General features: G+C 44.6%; 1 protein-coding gene across 2 annotated transcripts in view; it reads left to right on the forward strand.

Moving 5' to 3' along the window:
* LOC140213771 (uncharacterized) overlaps positions 1-19164 on the forward strand; it is a 231441-nt gene that overhangs the window by 99011 nt on the left and 113266 nt on the right. For both annotated transcript variants that reach the window (XM_072285098.1, XM_072285097.1), the window contains exon 2: positions 10923-11013. In XM_072285098.1, the coding sequence (XP_072141199.1) occupies positions 10923-11013 (91 nt within the window). The remainder of the gene's footprint in view (positions 1-10922; positions 11014-19164) is intronic.

A 19164-nucleotide genomic window follows, 5' to 3' on the forward strand; every position in this document is an offset into this window, starting at 1 on the left:
CACTCTCTCTCTGTTAAGGTCCTCCATCATTTGATGTAACTCGTCTGCATTGTTGCTGAATAGAACAATGTCATCGGCACGTAGGTTGCTGAGATATTCGCCGTCGCTACTTATTCTTAAGCCCCCCCCCCCCCCCCATTTATTAGCTTGAATAATTCTTCCAAGCACGCAGTGAAGAGCATTGGAGAGAGTGTGTCTTCCTGTCTGACCCCTCTCTGCATAAGTATCTTCCTGCTTTTCTTGTTTAGAATTAAGGTACCCGTAGAACCATTACGAATATGTTGAATTAGCGATGAAAAAAGTGCTAACTCAGTATACTATAGTAATAGGCGATTTCAATGCAAAAGTAAGGAAAAAGCAGGCTGGCGAACAAGCAATTGGCAACTACGGCGTCGATTCTAGGAACGCTAGAGGAGAGATGATAGTAGAATTCTCAGAAAGGAGTATGCTGCTAATAATGAACACCTTTTTCAGGAAGCGTAGCAACAGAAAGTGGACCTGAAAAGGCCCTAATGGTGAAACAAGAAATGAAATTGGTTTCATACTTTCTGCCGATCCCATCATAGTGTAGGATGTAGAAGTGATAGGCAGGGTAAAGTGCAGCGATCATAGGTTAGTGAGGGCTGCGATTAACTTGTAAAATTGGTCAAGAAAAAACAGGTCAACTTAGAGGCAGTAAGGGTAAAAGCAGACAAATTCAGGCTGGTATTTTCAAACAAATATGCAGCCCTAGAACAGAGAGATGAAGACGACATAGAGGTAATGAATGAAAACGTATCTAGGCTGGCTTCAGACGCAGCAATTGAAGTGGGAGGCAAGGCACCAAGGCAACCAGTAGGCAAGCTCTCCCAAGTAACAAAGGACCTAATAAAGAAACGACAAAGAATGAAAGTGCCCAACTCAAGACATCAGGTAGTATTCGCTGAACTGTCAAAACTCATCAACAAGGGGAAAATAAGTGATATTCGAAACTATAACGTGAGAAAGACTGAAGAATCCGTAAAAGATGGACGCAGCCTGAAATCAGTGAGAATGAAATTCGGCATAGGACAAACACTGAAATTTAAGCAGGGTAATTTCATCAGCAATCTCGAAGGTATAGTAAAAGCAGCAGAATAATTCTATACTGACCTCTACAGTACCCAGAGGATTCAGGACTGCTCTATTGAAAACAATAATGAACAGTATGCAGAAACTCCTCCTATAACTAGAGATGAGGTCAGAAGTGCCTAGGAAGGCATGAAACGGGGAAAAGCAGCAGGAGAGGATAGAATTACAGTCGATTTAATCAAAGATGAAGGAGGCATAATGCTGCAAGGGTCCCAGAAAACTGGAAGAATAGAAACAATATACCAATCCACAAAAAGGGAGACCTTAAGGAATTGAAAAATTATGGTCCCATTAGCTTAGTCCCAGTATATATAAAATATTCACCAAAATAATCTCCAATAGAATGAGGACAATACTGGACTTTAGTCAACCAAGGGAACAGGCTGGCTTCAGAAAGAGATACTCTACAACGGATCACATCCACGTCATTAATCAGGTAATCGAGAAATCCGCAGAGTACAATAAACATCTCTATATGGCTTTCATAGATTACTAAAAGGCATTTGATTCAATAGAGATACCAGCAGTCATAGATGCATTAAGTAAGCAAGGAGTACACACCGCTTACAGAAAGACCGTGGAAAATATCTACAGAGATACCACAGCCACCTTAATTCTACACAAGAAAAGTAGGAAGATACTTATAAAGAAAGGGGTTAGACAAGGAGACACAATCGCCAATGCTATTCACTGCGTGCTTGGAAGAAGTATTCAAGCTATTAAACTGGGAAGGCTAGCAGTAAGGATCGACGGCGAATATCTCAGCAACCTTCGCTTTGCAGATGACATTGTTTTGTTCACCAACACTGCAGACGAGTTGCAACAAATTATAGACGACATTAGCAGAGAGAGCGTAAGAGTGGGCTTGAAGATTATTATGCAGAAGACGAAGATAATGACGAATACCTGGGCAAGAGAACAAGAATTCAGGATCGCCAGTCAGTCTCTATAGGCGGTGTAGGGGTACGTTTACCTAGGTCAAATAATCACATGGAACCCTGACCACCAGAAGGAAAATCACAGAATGAAAATGCGTTGGATCGCATACAGCAGACATCGTGAGCTCCTGACTGGGAGCTTACCGTTATGATTTAAAGGGAAAGTATACAATCAGTGCATTTTACCGGTGCTGACATATGGCGCGGAGACTTGGAGACTGACAAAGAAGCTTGAGAACTAGTTAAGGACCGCGCAAAGAGCGATGGAACGAAGAATGCTAGGCATAACCTTAAGAGACAGAAAGAGAGCGGTTTGGGTCAGAGAGCAAACGGGTACAGCCGATATTCTAATTGACATTAGACAGCTTTAGTTTAGCGTTTGCAACCAAACGGAAACGCATTACGTACGTAAAGAAATAGCGTTTTCATCACTGCGCATGCTCTGAGCGTTATTGGGTTTCTGCGGTTTACGTGTACTATAATAACGTACGTCATTAAGCGAGTTTAACGTTCGAATGTTTACGTACGTTAAGAAATAGCGCTGTCGAACATGGCGGCACCCATGGATCCCGCTTCAGCGTGAATTCACGTGATGGCTGCGCTCTGACTCGCGTTGATGGCCATTAACTATTGAAATGAGCTTTCGCTTTCTCTAAACTCACCTGAAACGTTATGAGCGCATAGCGCTTCCAATTTCTGAAATCGTTCGGCGATTCCGGCGCCCGTGGACCTAACGGGACGCGTCGGCATAGCTACAGCAGAATGGTTGCTAATGGATTGTCCTGACTTGAATATGTTTGGCAAAAGGCACCAGACGGCGCCCTGTTTTATAACGTATTCCTTACGTTTGCGTTCCCATACTGCAAACTAAAGGTCTTGAACGGGCGCGCACCATAACATACCGCAAAGGTGATTACGCTTAACGTACGTATAGGTGACAAACGCTATTCTAAAGCTGTCTATTAAGAGAAAGAAATGAAGCTGGGCAGGTCATGTAATCCGCAGGTCAGACAACCGTTGGACCATTAGGGTTACAGAATGGATACCAAGAGAAGAGAAACGCAGTCGAGGACGGCAGAAGACTAGGTGGTGCGATGAAATTAGGAAATTCGCGGGCGCTTGTTGAAATCGGTTGGCGGAATACAGGGCTAATTGAAGATCGGTGGGGGAGGCCTTCGTCCTGCAGTGGACATAAAATAGGCTGATGATGATGATGATAGCCCCTATAGATAATTTCCAAGGCATTTACGTAAGCGTTCTGCACTCCTGGATTACGTAATGCCTCTATGACTGCTGATATCTCTACTCAACCGAATGCCTTCTCGTAATCTATGAAAGCCATGTAGAGAGGTTTCTTATACTCTGCGGATTTCACGATTGCCTGATTAATGGCATGGATGTTATCCATTGTAGAGTATCCCTTTCTGAAGACAGCCTGTTCCCTTGGTTGACTAAAGTCCAGTATTGCCCTTATTCTATTCGAGATTATTTGGGTAATATTTTATATAATACTGGGAGTAAGCTAATGGGGCCCATAATTTTTCAGTTCTTTAACGTCTCCCTTTTTGTGGATTAGTATAATGATTGCATTCTTCCAGTTTTCTGGCACCCTTGCAGTCGATAGACACTTCGTATAAAGAGCCCCCAGTTTTCCAAGGATTATGTCTCCTCCATCTTAAATCGACTGTTATTCCACCTTCTCCTGCCGCTCTTCCTCGTTTCATGTCTTGCAGGGCCCTTCTGACCTCATAGGTAGTTATTGGAAGAGTTTCTGTATCCTGTTCATTACTGTTTCTAATGGAGGTATCGTGGGTTATATGGGTACTGTACAGGTCATTATAGAATTATTCCTCTGCCTTTACGATACCTTTGAGATTGCTGATATTACCCTGATTATCTTTCAGTGCATACATATAGTTTGTCCTAGGCCAAGTTTCCTTCTCACTGATTTCAGACGGCGTCCATTTTTTACGGCTTCTTCAGTCTTTCTCTCGTTATAATTTCGAGTATCCCTTATTTTCGCCTTGTTAATCAGTGATGACAGTTCTGCGAATGCTATCTGATCTCTTGAGTTGGACACTTCCATTCTTTGTCGTTTCTTTATTAGGTCCTTTGTTACTTGGGAGGACTTCCCTACTGATTGCCTTGGTGCCTTGCCTCCCATTTCAGTTGCTGCCTCTGAAGCCAGCCTAGTTACGGTTTCATTCATTAGCTCTATGTCATCATCATCTCTCTGTTCTAAGGCTGCATATTTGTTTGCAAGTAGCAGCCTGAATTTGTCGGTGTTTACCCTTACTGCCTCTACGTTGACCTGTTTCTTCTTGACCAATTTTGCTCTTTCTCTCTTCAAATTGAGGTGAATCCTAGCCCTCACTAACCTATGATCACTGCAGTTTACCCTACCTGTCACTCCTGGGCAGATATCCACATGCTAGTACAACACTCTCCATCGTAAATTTGATTTTGAGATGTCAGCGCCACCTATCGATGAAGTTGGGTGATAGCCGGGACGACGGCATATTGCCTCTGAGATCGGAAGATTTTGCAGGCCAACAAAAAGCGTAATAAATGTGCGCTGCTTAGCGTACGCTATAGTTTCATCCGCGATAACTGTCTAGTATTTCTATCGGAACAAAAAATTACGCCCATCTCACGCACAGTGCGTTTTTATAAGCCAGCGAGACACAATGGCACAGTGCAGCGACAGACGCCCCTCAGTCACCGCAGTGGCTCTTGCAAAGCAAGTGGAAGTTTTATTCAGCCCTAAAATGTGTTGAATCGCAAGACGCGACGTGCTTCATCTCGTCGAAACGCGCCACAGTATGGTGAGCGAAGCCCAGATAAATTCGGCGGAGAACGCCTTCCGTAATTTCTGTATCGTCTGATGGAAGATGTCCTGGCTAGACAGCAACAGCAGGTAGCAAAAAGAAAAAACTGCAACCAAAGGGACGTTGAAAGCAACGTGCTTCAGACACTTGTGTTCATTATGCGCCAAAGGTTAACATAATAGGGCATGGTTGACAGCAAGAGCAGGTCGCAAGAAAAGTGGAACCAAAGGGACGTTGGAAGCAACGTGCTTCAGACAACTTGTGTTCAGTTATGCGCCAAAGGTTACACATAATAGGGCATGCTTGACAGCAACAGCAGGTAGCAAAAAAACTGGAACCAAAGGGACGTTGAAAGCAACGTACTTCAGACAACTTGTGTTCAGTTATGCGCCAAAGGTTAGACATAATAGGGTATGCTTGACAGCAACATCAGGTAGCAAAAAAACTGCAACCAAGGGGACGTTGAAAGCAACGTGCTTCAGACACTTGTGTTCAGTTAAGCGCGAAAGGTTACACATAATAGGGCATGGTTGACGGCAACAGCAGGTAGCAAAAAAACTGGAACCAAAGGGACGTTGGAAGCAACGTGCTTGAGACAACTTGTGTTCAGTTATGCGCCAAAGGTTACACATAATATGGTATGCTTGACAGCAACAGCAGGTAGCAAAAAAACTGCAACCAAAGGGACGTTGAAAGCAACGTGCTTCAGATAACTTGTGTTCAGTTATGCGCCAGAAGTTACACATAATATGGTATGCTTGACAGGAACAGCAGGTAGCAAAAAAACTGCAACCAAAGCGACGTTGAAAGCAACGTGCTTCAGATAACTTGTGTTCAGTTATACGCTAAAGATACAAAACATGACAGCATACAAATGCAAATAATCATGTGTAAAAAAGCAATCAACATATTGTTACGCGAAGGACGAGTCAGTAAGACGAGCAACTATTTACAGGTGGAAGAACTTTTTGAGGCGACGACATTGGTTAGCGCTCATTATGGACACTTGGGCTCCAGTATCAATTAACGCCGTCAACGGAACACCATCTACGTCTACTTCAATTAGGTTCGTGTTGGTGAGGCGCGTCAATGGAGGATTTGGACAGGACGAACCTGATGCAGCAATATCTCAGAAGTGAACCAACAAATAGCACTTACAATGCACAAGTGTGCGTAATTATGATAAGTGTCTGAGCACAAAAATGCACGAGCACTTCAATGGCGTGGCCTCAGGTACTCAAGTAGGCTAGGCGGATGAAGTCCAAAGTATTGCGACACCTGGCTGCCGTATATACATGTGTGGCAGTTAGAATAGTGGCAGCTTTATACATCTCAGACACTTATTGGCGCAGCAATTTCTGGTTCTTCTTAGAATCTAGAAAGGCAAATTCAGCAACAACCTTTCCAAAGCCCCACTCAACAGACTGACGAACCCGACTCATGCTGTAGTTGAATGCCAGCTGTGTGGCCGTCAAGGAAGAGCCGCCATAAGACTTCATTAGGAGCGGTTTCAAGGGGTAGGCCGGATCACCATACATGACGAAGTGATGGGGCCCCACCAGCTTCTCCAGTTTGGCATAGAGGCCGCTGCATTGCAGTATCCCTGCAATAAAAAAAATGAGTTCAATTGACTCACATAACGGCGAAATTAACTTCAGTTACATTAAAATTAGCACATCAGGTGAACATTTACTTTGCATGCATTATACATTTTCTGCGGGCTCAACAAAGCCATCCAAAAAGTATGTTAAAATGTACGTGGAAGACCGTTTCAGACACATCGAAGTGTAAATGAGGACAAAAGGGCTAAGGTTGGCACTATAGCTTTTTCTGTTCGTGCTTTGCTTTCTAAGCAGTCATGTAGTTCGTAAATTTATAATGTGATGGAAGTAAGCACTGTCCATATTCTTCCACAGTGCAATAAGTATGTTCAAGTTTATGCATCTGTATCACATCTGTATGGAAGTGACATTTTTTTTTTCACATAAGACACCAGACAACCTACCTGCATCATGCCGCTTTCCAGGATATGGACCATCAAGCTGGCATACAATGCCACTTGGGCACATCACCGACTGGTACTTCACTACATGCATCCGCTTGTGGCCGGAGAAGCAGTCACGCTGGTTTCTTTTGGGCCGGCACATGGACGCCAGACTCTGGAGTTTTGCAAGACGCGTAGCGCCACCTGCCGGTGCGAAGAGGCAGTAATTGAGTTGTGCTAAGCCCGACTCCCTTGCTAAGTTGCCTATGCAGCTAGCGACTGCGAAACAACGATTTAACTAGATTTTGGTCCATATGGCTAGCGTTTCGCGCATTTAACACCCAGACAGAGAGCTATGAATTTCTACGCTAGTCGGACGCGCCTCCGAACTGCCATAAAGCGCTTGCTGGCTCGTTCGTCAGAGTGATGGCGGAAACGACGGCAACCGCGATAGCTCCGCGCGCTACGAAGAAACGCCGCAGTCGACGCTACTGTTGTGTTGTAAATTGCCATGAACGTCAAGGACGGAATAACAACGTTCAGTTTTACCGATTTCCATCGCGATCGTAGAAGGTGAAAGGTCTGGATACAGGCCGTTCAACCTGTTGGGTAATCGGATTACTTGCATTCCCCACAACACAGCGGCTCGCATGAGAAAGTGCTACAATTTTGTTCTTCTGTAATTGTGTTGCGTAGCCCTGACGGAGGACCGTGGTAACTAAGCGAAAACTCAAGAATCTGCAGCCGCCACTTCGTTGGTAACAGAAAAAACAACGTTGCGAACCATCTTGCTTATGTGCCATCGATATCTCCGCCTTTTAACAGACGTCCGTCTCTGCTTGACTCAACAAGTGGAACGGAGAGATCTGGCAGGTCAGCTTAACCAAACATTTTGGTTCGTTTATGAATTCAAAATCCTATTCTAGAGCATCGTTGCATCGCGAGCTCATTTCTACTTTCGGTATTTTGTATGTCCTGCGCCGATACAACAAGCACGCTTCGCAATCTTCTGAGCCTGCTCGACTGCGTTTTTCAAATGTGAGCAATAAAGTTGCTGTAGGAGCACTGAATGAGTAATTGCGAAATAACGCACATGCGTAAAGAAAAAAAATGTCGCATTTATTTACATTTATTTGTGCGCGCTTGTTGCTCGAAGCGTCTGCAAAAAGTTCAAATTAAGGTACTGAGCGATGCTGTAGCTCCTGCGAGAAAGAAAGATGCAGCGCGTAGGCACTGTAGGACGCTTACTTTCGTTATGATCGCACGCTATTTGCTGCCTTGGAAAACGTTTTCTGCTTGCAGCCCTGGAAAAGGCTATGAAAGGATTTACTCTGTAAATAATTGCAAGACAAAACATTACGATAGGATACATAAAAATATAGAAGATACTTAATAAGTCTTGTGTTCAGGACATATTCAATATGAAAAAATTTGAAATGCTTAGATTTTTATGCTGATTGCCTATAGACAAACCTGATGCTCTCTGTACTTGCGAGTTGCAGCAGGCCGAAATAACACTTTAGACTTTATTTTATATTGTACACGTACTTCGCCCTGCTAAGCTTCCTTTCCGAAGCGTGGATGGGAGGAAGAAGCTTTCCAGGTCCTTGATTTTTAGGAAACTGTGCCTCAACACAAACGAAAGAGAAGGGTCCATTGTGGCCTATGCACCTTCGCTTGCGGACAGCTCTCCTTGCACTACTCAGTTCGCGCCAAGGCTCCGATGGGGGCGCTGGTGACGGGTTTTTCCGCAGCGCCGCCTGGGCAGAGTCTGAGGTCTATAGGCCGTGCCGTACCATCGATGAATGCCCAGCAGTTGGTCAGTGCTGCGCCGCGGTTGTGGATGGCCTGCGAGATGACAAAATGAAACGAGCTCAAAATACTGGTTTTAGTTAAAATGAAAAATAGGACTATTAGTTTCCCTTAAGTAGCTCCCTTACATAAAGCCATGTGTCCTAGATGACATCCCCCAACACACTTATATGTCCGTAATCTGTAGTAAGGGTATGTAGCTTGAAATACACACCAACATGCAATGTTTACATATATTTGATATGCCGACTTTATGTGAAACTTGCCGAGGTAAAATGCTCAGCCTAAATACAGAAGAGCAAGATTTCGGGGTAAAAATCAAGTTTTGAAGGGGAGGCTACTTCTGCATGAAAGGTGACTGCTCTGTAGATGCCTCATATCAATTTCTGTACTTGCAATACTGTCGCTTGGCGAGGTTATTGTTTTCTCTACATTTTATCCCGCCACATGTCGACGGCAGTTCGCGGGGCATTGGTTTTACATTTCGAGCTTTCCAGTTTCCATTTACCACTGACAATTTAGTCCTCACGTAAAAAATAAACAAAAGACGAGCTGGGATACCCTACAGTGAGGAGAGGAGAAAAATAGCCATTGCGGAGAGAGGCAGTAAAAACAGCTATTCGCGGTTACGTGCAGCACTGCCGCGAAAGTAAAAGAACAAAGTTAACTTACACTTGCAAAGTCTCCAAGGTGGGCAGGGGACAGCCAGTCGTGGTTGAAGTCATTACGCAAGTGCTGAAACTCGCTTGCGATGTGGCAAATCACCTGTGATGCCACACTCGACATCACCGATGAGTGCCTGCCAAATATGCCTTCCAGATCGCACCACCTGTTCGGGTAAGCAAGGCGTCATAGCGTGCCTCCCGACCAGGCACCGTGACGTCTTGCGCACTCTTTACAGTCTCCGGTAGCACAAGTGCACTAAACAAGTCATTGAAGTCCTTTCTTTTCGAACCTAAACTGCTGTTTGAAGAGTAAGGGCTCTATGCTCTCGATATCGAGCAGTCCACGATGCGACCGGTAGCGCAACAGCTCCGACTCTCTCTTGCGCCTGAAGTAGTATTCCACGTCGTCCAGCGAACCTTTCAAAAGCTCCCGCTCCTTCTTGTCATCAAGAGGTCGTCTATCTCATCTCACGACAACTCTGACAGCAGATAACGGTGGCGTAAAGGACTTCTAGGCATTGCGAAGCTCCGATCGGCACAGGAACACACTTTTACGTGTTTTGCGCGCCAATCCAACTCGACTGGCTTGGCTTTGATTTGTCTTGGATGTCTATGGCTGCAGCAGTGTTTATACGTGGCGATAGATGGCGACATATGATCGCTTTTAGTGTGCGTCGCGTACGTGTAGCTAAAAGCGTTTCAGGCGCAGTGCGCGTATGGTACGTAGAGCTTCCACGTTTGCGTGCGTGAAGTCTCAGCGTACGTGAAGCTAAAACTGTCCATTGAAGCGATACCTTTCCTCTAGTTCGCTCGTTCCCCGACTTTGCGTTTTGTATGTGTGTAGTTTCGGTATTGGACGTGACTTTGAGGTGTCTTTGAGGGAGATCATGACTGGTGTCTAGGAGCGCGCATATATTTATATATGTATACGTAATTACGTGACCAATGGTAACCTTTCGAATCTGGTTCGCTCGGCGCATAAGCGCTCAGCCGTGATCATTTGGCCATGGAAGCATTCCTAAGAAAGGCGGAATAAAGCACCCTTAAGAATTTCACTCGCACAAGCGCGTTTTCTTTAGACGTTTGGGCGTGTTAGGCGCGTCGCATAAGAACAATTTCCTTATAAAAAGTGAACGTGCGGATCTTTTACGTGACAAATATTTCAGTCACAAGACCCGTTCGTAACCGTAATTCAATGTGCTAGGGTACAGTGGTGGGTCTCTGATGTTTTCATCGAGAAGGGGAACGAGGGGCCCAATTTTTGTCAGCTACGACCATATGAAGCAGCAGATATTGAAGGAAAGCATAAGGGAAGTTATTAGTAATTTTAATAGTTGTGAAAATAACGAGCTAAAGGGAAATGAAATGGGCCAAAAAACATTCGCTTCCGGATTCTTCTGCAAGAAATGCCGTGGACGTGGAGTCTGTGAATTGAAAACTGTACTTTCTTTTGGTGTCAGTTTAGTCCACTACCTAGACAAAGTTCGCGCGAACTATTTTTGGGCGTGTAATCTTTAGCATTTGTATCAGCACTGACTGTTTTCGTATCCTGTGAATTGTTTTCTTTTTCCTTCCATGCACCCAGACATGGCCACGAAGGAAGCGCAAGGAGAGGCGTCCATGGACTCTTCAAGCAGCACCAGGAACAGAGGAGCGCCAATACATAGTGACCAGTGGTGAGTACAAAGAATGGGTCGATATGGAGCCATGATACGTAATGCTACCCTTCCGCAAACAGCCGTCCGATAAAAAAAAATAATTAGACGATGTACCACAACTCACTCACGTCATCATGCCATCGTTTTGTGGTTTGGGTTATGAACAAGGCAAGGTTATTTCAAAAGTCATGTTAGAGTCATCTATACATCGCCAGAAATATTCCAGCAGGAAGTCCGAGAGTTCAGGAAGAACTGAAGAGGGACCGCATACAGCTATCAAAATTGAGTAAATATAAAAACTAGGTGGGAAGCATTAACAAAAGGGCGAGCATGTGGATGATTTAATAATAAGGTAAGCTGCTTACATATAACAAAGGAATTAGTGATATAACATATTGCGGTCTAATTAACCGATTTCACGATGACTGTCGACGGCAGTCCGTTTAGCATTCAAGCAATAAAGCGACACACTGTATTGCCGAAGGGACATCTGTTAATGTGACAGCAATTATGTGGGCTCATCAAGCACATTTCCGCCTTCATCTACGTCGGCGTTGCCCTCACCATCGTGATGTTCCCTATTAAGTCCAAGTGCGATAACATCAAGGCTGCGCGCCGTACGCTGTGGGTATGAGTCAACGTGCTTGAGGGTGTGCCTAGAAGGATGGGGGCTCGACCTCGCGCGCGCAAGGGAAGAACGCGGCGAGGAGGCGTGCCGTATTCCGTCGCGCGCAAGGCAACGGGGATGGGCCTTCTACTCCTGCGTCGGCTGCGTATGGCCAAAATGGCGCTGCTGAGCGGCCCTTATTTTGAAAGTCATCTGCGGTGCATAAGCAGTCTAGGCTCGTCGAGGGCTGATCGCTTCGTGGGCTTTGTTCGCTCCAAGAGATAATATGTGTTCTACAACATGCACAACTCAGTGTCAATGAGATAAAAACATGGTGAGACTGTCAGAAAAAGAAAACATTCCTTGCTTGAATTGAGTTAGCAGATTTGCAGGCTGTCCAGAAACGCGGCGTTTGTATTGACTGACAGCTATGGACGTGCTGAGCAAAATTTATCGAACCGCGTGCGTTAACTTGCCTAGGAACGCGTTCATTTTCTCAGGAACTGGTGGTCCTCTGCGCATCAGCCGCGACTCGCCAGCAGCAGAATCATTCGGAACAGTCCTCGCTTGCATCGGACACGCCCTCGGGAATTCAAATTGTTGTTATGCGTTACATCTGAACAGAAAGGGCTGCTCGATGGAATCGCATACGATCAGAATAACAAATACTATTCGATGAGACTTGTGTGCTTCTACTTCATTTCACATGCTGGCACATTCAAGAAGATTGCCAGACCAGCCATGGAGATTACATTGGTCTTTGTACTTCCCAGTCACCCCGATTCAGTCTGTATATTCATATTTTATATCCTTTCTCTTAATGCTGCTGTTCATATTAGCGTCCGATCATCGACATGAGTCCTTCTCGCGGAACGCCCATTGGTACACATGGATTCGGTTTTATCTAGTGTATTAGAATCGGTGTACGTGCTAGTTCCATCCGCGACAAGGCTCCAGCCACAGGCCGTCGGTCAAAGCTGCCGTGCGCTCTCTCTTGAACACGGGACAAAGTCGTTCAAACACGCTTATTCCGATCGAGCGTTATCACTTTTTCAGTTAGTGCATTTAGAGTATCTGACAATGTCTCTATTATATATATATATCTATATAGTGAATCTGGCTATGTACCATTTCATTTACCGAGCAGTTATCCGTTTCTCTTCGCGCCACGCACTTAAAAAACTGGTGTATTTTGCTATCATATTGTTTTCTGTGATTATTGTCCGTGCTAGCTATATATTATTGCACCTAGAAGAAGCGGCCGTGAAAGACCACGATGAAAGTTTCTTACGTACCTTCATATTGCAGATAACTGACTGCTGTGACAAAATTACACGTTACTTTTAGAAATCTGTTTTGAAGACAGCAGTTCACCGGGGCTTAAATTACAATTTGTAACAGCCGACAAGAGCCATGGGCGCAGCAAAGCAAGTAAAGACATATAAAAAATTGCTGGCTCTCCCACAATCGAGAGTAGATGTAAGTGAATGGCTACCAGCAAAGCTGATTGGTTGGAGATGATACTAGCCACAGTCTTAAAATGAGTATAGTGCATATTCGCAACACCCCACCGCACCACACCGCATCACGTCATACTGTGCACTAGCCCACATGGACGCGATCATTTCTTGTCACAGAGAGAAGCTCATTGCGAGAGAGAGAGACAGCATTTATTCAGGGCTCAGTTACCGTGGTCGGAGACCCTATCCCAGGGGCCCAATGACCACCGCCACGTCGTGGCCACCTTGACGAGCTCCAGCAGGGCCCGAGGTTCGCCGTGGTAGAAGGCGGCCTCCCACTGCAGATAGGTTGGGGTGGGAGTGTTTGGAGGATTGATGCCATTAGGTGCGTGTTGGCACTCCACTGTGACGTGAAAGATCGTTGGTGGGGCACAGCAGCCTGGACATCTATTGGGATAGGAGGTAGGGGAGAAGCGGTGGAGAGTCAATAGGTTCCGGAAGGAATTTGTTTGAAGGCGTCTCAAGGAAACAACTCCCTACTAGAAAATCCTATTTGTTTTCAAACGGGTTTCATCAAATAGGGTTATGGAACGGGACCCTGTTTGACCCTGTTCAGTCCTGACCCGTTTAAATCCTGTTTAGGCCTGTTTAATCCTGACCCGTTCAATCCTGTTTAATCCTGACCTGTTTAATCCTGTTCAATCCTGACCCGTTTAATCCTGACCCGTTTAATCCTGACCAGTTTAATCCTGACCAGTTTAACCCAGTCCTGTTTATTCCCCTACTGAGACCATGTTCAGTTACCATTGTCTGATTTCGCTCAGTATAATTCCCCCGTTAAACTTATTTGGTAAACTGATGGATTTGCAATCAGCCAAGCAAACAAGTAGATCTGAATTATGTTTGCTCCAAGAATGACATTGTCACATATAGGTTTGCCTAGTATGTTGCTTGATTCAAAGATGAACACATTCTCAGCATTAACTCATAATAAATTCATAAGGAACTACTGTACTCGATATTTTATGTAATACATAGACAAAAAACAATGAATGCCAGATTGGAGATTGCGGGATAAAATTGGAACAGTTTGTAAAGACGCACTTGTATTTACTATAGGAAAGAAATGTAACAAATATTATGAGACATACAAAATGTATTGCCGCCAAATAGGCACCATCTCCAAAAAAATAAACATTTTTCATTAAACAGGTCTTCCGCTACAATAATTTAACTGCAAGCACTACAGTTGGGCGTGCCATATGACGAAGCAGTTCCTCCATGTAATACATAACAGAACATTGCATATCTTGCAGTACACTCTTGTTTTCTACTCCGTTTTCTTGCCGTCATAGCATTTCTTGTAGTTTCTATAAGTCTCCATCTTGGCAGGCTCTCAAACACTTCAAACAACCACAGACGTGCCAAAGCAAAATTGAAACACGAAACTAACTGGGCTTCGGCTGCCAGTGTTCAGGGACTGTTTGCACTGTTGTTGCTCTAGGAGTCAAAGTCCAATGAAATGGCAGCATCCTCAGATTCGCTGCTGCTCAATCTATCGATAAAATCGGTTGCAGACACAGTGAGATTGCGAGCTCTGCTATCTTTCGAAGCACATGCATGCCGCTTCCGAAGGCGGCCATTTTTGCTTTCTGCTTTGATGTTCGCGAAACTTCAGAGTGCGTTTAAAGATCACCACCTTGTGGGAAAAAAAGTGAACTGCTTAGGAAACAATATAAGTTCTCCTCCACGTCCAATGGCAGTGTGTCTGTGAGCAGTGCAGGTCTCAAAAGCGGTGTTTCAATCCATTAATGTGGGCTATAACAATGCCTAATGGTGCGGTAGAAGAGCTAACAGTAGTTGCAGTACTAACGAACCAGTTGGGAGCATCGTTGAGGCTGCTGGTAGTTTTCCTTGTCTAACAGCAGTATGTCCATGACTGGCATCACACGTCACATGTATACTGCAAAGTCAAGACAGCATCATTGGGTGTCGAGCTCTGGTAGACCAACCGTGTCAGCTTGTGCTCACACCGTTGACAGGAAGAGCTTTAGCTTGTAGTGGTGCGTCCATGTCCAGCGTTGCAAGCATTGGCACGTACACAGCTTTTGATAGATGAGGCTTAGAATTGACTTTTACTCCAGGTATCACTTGTCATACGTGACACAACACCCCCGCAACTCCACACAAGAGTTTTCACTCCTTGATGACTACTCAAACACCTCAGCGCCGTGCCCACACATTTACTGCACCCAACACACACAACACTGAAGTTCACATGGGAAGTCACACCACCACATAAGCTATCATGGCACACACACACACACACAAAGACGATGCCACTCGGTGTCCATTGAGCTCCACCAGATCAACCATGCAACACAGCAAGTTGTGCTTATGCCTGGGACAGGAATAGCTTTAGCCAGTGGTGGCATCCATGTCAAAGGCTCAGAAGTGTCCAAAGAGATATAACTTTATTGTATCTTTGATTGGGTCCAGGGGTGGCGGTGGTCGAGAGACTAATCCCCAGTCCCCCCTTCCTTAGACGGCGGCCAGTCGTTCCTTGCTGCCGGCGTCTTCGGACAGCCCAGTTGGTTCGAACAAGGATCGTGGCAGGAGTGCCACCTCGCCAAGCCTGCCTCTGAAAAAAGATGTCTTAGATTAAGCCACAAATATACTAACTATTTTTTCAACATACTTTACAGAAACAGACACCATATTTATTCAAATGTAAGGTGTCTCTCAATTTACCTAGCTTAGAAGTAATCTCCCACCTTATTGTGAGGCTGATGGCTTCAGTTACTGTTAATATGGTAGCAGCAGTGCCATGTTTTAAGTAATCTAGCTGTAAACTTCGGAAAGCAAAACTGCATTTGCCACCAAAAATACAAAGGGAGTGCCTTTGATAACGTCATTGAGAGAACAGTTTCACTGCCTGGAAGTAATGCAATGGCAGCTGTGACATTGAGAGGCTTCCATAACTAAAGCCTGGCAGGTTTACGGTGGACACTGAAATTCTGAGAATGCAAGCAAATGCACCACATTTGCACATAAATAATGAAACCACGAACATACGGCAAGGGTGTACTTTGTCTCGGAAATAGAAAAAATATTACAATTAAAATGCAAAACGATGCTACAAAGAAATGGGAAAGGACACACAAAAGTGCATGCCCACAGGGCTTCATTCATTGTTACTGTCAACTGCAGTCTCGAAAACGAAAGGAAGGATGAGTGCTGTATGCCTGTCCCTGTAAGCAAGAACAGGTCATCTTTCGTGAAATCCACCAAGGTCTTCAGAGATGCCCATGACACAATAGAGCATGGCAAAGTTGATTACACAGTGAGCTGCCGCACAACTTCGAACACTGCTTGTATGACACACCTGCATAAGTGCCAACTGCGCTAGGTCACGTTTAACAAGAGAAATCTTTATATCTGTATCAGGGATCCCAATGTAGGGCATGATCAGAAGTGGAAATATCGCAATAAAAGTAAAGGTTGCATTATATTCATGCAAATACAATACGTCAACAAGTGTTTGTAAGGAGAGGCATAACAGATATGCGGAGCATGCCCACGTGCCCCATGTGTTTTTTTTTTCCTTTTAGAGAAAGCCAGAAAACAATATATGCAAGCAATTGCCCAGCACTTGTCTGCAATTACTTACTACGCGATATAAATAATGCATGCCAACATGTATTTGTAAACACAAGTTTGTCACATGAATTGTGAGCACTTCCTTTGGTCGCTATAAAGGTTGTGCAAGTTATTTCATTTAAGTAAATCTTTTGTGTCCGAAAGGAAGTGCTCGGGTGGGAGTCAAACCATCGACCTTGTTGGAATTAACAGGGATGACTAAGCGAATTAAGGGGGATGTGTACATCATGTCTCCGTCGTTAACGCATCAGCACTTGGGTCTTTGCCTTTAAGTCTTAGGGATAACATAAGAGACCATGTGAATTTTCTTTATGGCCTTATTCTTATTGGCTACCGAGAAAACGGACAAGACACGGTGCTGGTGCTGCATTTCCTTACACTGTTTAGCCACAACGAATACATACCAACTAGGCCACTTTACTGCCTCTACGGCCTTATATTAGTTTGCATATTCTTCTTCCCTCTCCAAATTGAGCAATCGCCTCATAAGTGAATAAATTACCTATTTTTTTCTCATGTCTTGGAGCATCTCCCCAGTGAAGTAGTTAAGTTTTTTTTTTTTTTTCGCCCGGGTCCTTGTTATCTGGATGGCTATCCACGAAGTGGGAAAATGCGTCTGTTAGAGAAAAGAAAACATATTCGGTGTGAGTGTCAGCACTGACACTATAGTGCCGTATGTAAGAACAACTTGCAAGCGGCACTTACTGTTTAAGGCCAGGAGTTTTTTCGGCGTCATTGGTTTTTTCGCGGACGAGTCTGGGTTCTTCACGAACCTTCGGCATATTTGCCCCTTAACACTACGCTCCTTCAATTCGGCCGCTGTCCACAAGCAGCGGGCTCCCTCTTTGCAAAAGAGGGAGTCCCGCGGCACACACATCAACGCTTCCCACTTGTCTGATGGCATGACAATGCCGTGTCCAATGTGGACCTGCGCAATAATTAACATTGAGAAAAAACTAAATACCAAGGGCATAAGACTGCAAAAGAACTGAAACAGTAGTGTCTCTGAATTACCTGGCCATTGTCAACCTCAAAGAAAGGTGGCAGGTGCCACGGGACATCCCCCTCTTGTTGCTGCACATTCAAGACAAATAAAAGAAGTGTGGTGTCCAAATACTTTCCTATAATCATATACCTAAGGCAGAAGCAAGCAACACAACACAAAAGACAACCAGTAAAATTAAGACATAGGTGCAAAATTCAGCAATAAGCAAAAAATATAAGATAATAGAACTTCCTTCTTGGGCATTTTGGGGGGGTTTATTAAACATTTTTGGCATCCAATCTAGAGCCAAAAAAGACATGTTTAATAGATAGGAATCTAGAGGTGTGCCAGTAGCTGTTTGTGATAGGGATGTGCGAGCAGTACCTTTTCCTGTATCCAATACAAATCGAATTGTACGAGAAGTGAGTCATGTTTTATATTGAATGTTTCTAACAATTTTTTTTTGTTTATGTGAATCAATCGCATAGTGCCAACAGGCATTATCTTGGGGCACATAAGGTAGTGTACAACATTATCAGTAGTTTCATCTCACAAATCCCACCTGTCACAAATTCCATTCCATTCCACATAAATCAAGTTGTAAACACAGATGTAACCAGCAATGCAATTGCAGAAATTAAAGATAGTCATTTTTCTCAAGGAATACTTAGTATTTTTTCGTCAAAGATATGCATAGCAAGTTTGGAAAACGTATTCTGGCCCTGCGAACTGTTTTATAGCATTCCTTTAACATTTGACTCTACAATTAGGGAAATGCAGAATACCTGTGGCAAAGCTGTGCTTATTACAGTTGGTGCTGCAGGCACAACATTCTGAAACTGCAAGGACAGACATCAGCAGCATGTCAGAGTGGCATATATCAGCATTAATTCACAGTTTACTCAAACAGGAGACAAGGAAAGTTTCTATTAATGCACACATGCACAGTGCACCCTAACATTCTACAGCACGACCACATGCAAATTACCTCTGCCGAGGCCCTGCTTGGCTGCAGCTGGTGCTGCAGGCCTCACATCCTAGAACGTGCAAGGAGAGACGTCATCAGGATAGCCAGAGCATGTCACAGTGGCACATCAGCATTCATCCACAGTCCACTCAAACATTTTCTATTAATGCACACGTGCACAGTGCACCATAACATTTCACTCCACGAACACATGCAAATCACCTCTGCCGAGGCTCTGCTGGCTGCAGCTGGTGCTGCAGGCCTCACATCCCAGAACGTGCAAGGAGAGACGTCAACAGGATAGCCGCAGCATGCCAGAGTGGCACATCAGCATTCATCCACAGTCCACTCAAACATTTTCTATTAATGCACACGTGCACAGTGCACCATAACATTTCACTCCACGAACACGCAAATCACCTCTGCCGAGGCCTCGCTGGCTACAGCAGGTGCTGCAGGCCTCGCATCCTAGAATGTGCAAGGAGAGACG

This window comes from Dermacentor andersoni, chromosome 10 (assembly GCF_023375885.2).
Source record: "Dermacentor andersoni chromosome 10, qqDerAnde1_hic_scaffold, whole genome shotgun sequence".
In the NCBI taxonomy this organism is placed as follows: domain Eukaryota; kingdom Metazoa; phylum Arthropoda; class Arachnida; order Ixodida; family Ixodidae; genus Dermacentor; species Dermacentor andersoni.